The sequence below is a fragment of the Volvox carteri genome (genome assembly GCF_000143455.1).
Source record: "Volvox carteri f. nagariensis unplaced genomic scaffold VOLCAscaffold_93, whole genome shotgun sequence".
NCBI classification, from domain to species: domain Eukaryota; kingdom Viridiplantae; phylum Chlorophyta; class Chlorophyceae; order Chlamydomonadales; family Volvocaceae; genus Volvox; species Volvox carteri.
Window position 1 is genome coordinate 111,471 of NW_003307636.1, and position 1,909 is coordinate 113,379.

A 1,909-nucleotide genomic window follows, 5' to 3' on the forward strand; every position below is an offset into this window, starting at 1 on the left:
CTCAGGAGGTGTGACACGAACCTCAGGGCTGTCTCGTCCGGCAGGGTCAATGTGTTCGCCAGGGACAGGCCTGATGGCGTGCCACCCCGCCCCGCCCCCTGACCGCTGTGGGGGCTGGCCTCCCCACCTGCCGCACTGCTTCTGTCGGCTCTGCTTGCATCACCTGCTTCGGCATCATCTGCTGCTGCAGCAGCAGCTGCAGCAGCAGGCTCTGCCCGAGCAGCAAACGCCTGCACAGTGTGGTGGCTCCCTGGGCTCACCCACAGCTCGAGGTCCTGCTCCAATGGCACGATTGCAACAAACGACATCCCTCTGCCAGGCTGCATGTCCACGTGCAGCGTCTGCCGACGAATGGGGGCTGTGCCGCCAGGGTTGTTGCCAAGGATCACACCAGGCTTGACCAGGTGCAAGCCAGGGATCCGCTCCACTATGTCTTGGATAACACCCTCCACATAGGATGCTATGTTCGACAGGCTAGGCCCCTACTGCACCTTGTCCAGCTTGACCATCATACGCCTCCCGGTTCCATTGCTGAGTCGGAGCCTGCCCTCATGGGTAAGCCATGGTAGCCCTCCCTGCCATGCGGGAAGGTCCCCACGCTGAAATATTGCTGCTGCCTTATCGCCTGACACGAGCTCAGTGGTGCTTGTGGGAACATCGGGAGTGATCAGAGAGGCGAGGTGGGGATTGTCTACTACCGCAAACCCCTCCTTGTCAAGCATCACCGGGACCATGTCTATCGTGTGCATTAAAAGGTCTGTTTCGAGTACATGGCTGTCCTCTGGTTCCGGCTCAGATTCCACGTCCGAGTCTGATGATGACTGGATGGCCCGGTTCCTGGTGGGCCTTCACTGATGGCGAGACTCCTGATAGGACACCACCGCACCAGCCATGCGGTGGATCTCTCGCTCAAGGTGTGCTTCATCATTGGGCAGCAGTCTCCTCCTCTCGTCTGCTGCTTGAGCAGCCGCCTCGCCACCATGGGTGTCCCCAGGCGCCGTTGGTGGCAGCTGCACAGTAGCAGAGGCGCCCCCCTCCTGCAGGTCGCGTCGCACGGAGTGATGCACAGGAGGCACGACGGGTTCACCAGGTTGGTCAACGGGCAGTGTCATGCGGTGCACCCGTTGTGTGCTCTGTGGTGCACCCTCCCTCACACGGACCGACCCCGCCCCTCAGGCTCCCCCACCTGCTGTCTTACCGTGCACGGAAACCGTGGGCCGGCAATGGCAGCTGGTCCTGCAGCTGACGGGGATGGCAAAGCAGCCGCCTCGCCACCATGGGTGTCCCCAGGCGCCGTTGGTGGCAGCTGCACAGTAGCAGAGGCGCCCCCCTCCTGCAGGTCGCGTTGCACGGAGTGATGCACAGGAGGCACGACGGGTTCACCAGGTTGGTCAACGGACAGTGTCATGTGGTGCACCCGTTGTGTGCTCTGTGGTGTACCCTCCCTCACACGGACCGACCCCGCCCCTCAGGCTCCCCCACCTGCTGTCTTACCGTGCACGGAAACCGTGGGCCGGCAATGGCAGCTGGTCCTGCAGCTGACGGGGATGGCAAAGCAGCCGCCTCGCCACCATGGGTGTCCCCAGGCGCCGTTGGTGGCAGCTGCACAGTAGCAGAGGCGCCCCCCTCCTGCAGGTCGCGTTGCACGGAGTGATGCACAGGAGGCACGACGGGTTCACCAGGTTGGTCAACGGACAGTGTCATGTGGTGCACCCGTTGTGTGCTCTGTGGTGTACCCTCCCTCACACGGACCGACCCCGCCCCTCAGGCTCCCCCACCTGCTGTCTTACCGTGCACGGAAACCGTGGGCCGGCAATGGCTGCTGGTCCTGCAGCTGACGGGGATGGCAAAGCAGCCGCCTCACCACCACGGGCATCCTCAGGCGCCGGCGGTGGCAGCTGCACAGTAG

At 63.5% G+C, this 1,909-nt stretch overlaps 1 protein-coding gene across 1 annotated transcript in view; it reads right to left on the bottom strand.

Moving 5' to 3' along the window:
* Positions 1-1,876, bottom strand: part of VOLCADRAFT_108122 (uncharacterized protein) — a gene marked incomplete at both ends in the record, with an annotated part of 6,118 nt that extends 4,242 nt beyond the window's left edge. Inside the window, 6 exons of the mRNA XM_002958385.1 lie at positions 128-184; positions 261-358; positions 887-1,037; positions 1,199-1,333; positions 1,495-1,629; positions 1,865-1,876. Coding sequence (XP_002958431.1) covers positions 128-184; positions 261-358; positions 887-1,037; positions 1,199-1,333; positions 1,495-1,629; positions 1,865-1,876 — 588 coding nt within the window. The remainder of the gene's footprint in view (positions 1-127; positions 185-260; positions 359-886; positions 1,038-1,198; positions 1,334-1,494; positions 1,630-1,864) is intronic.
* Positions 1,877-1,909: the final 33 nt, after the last annotated feature.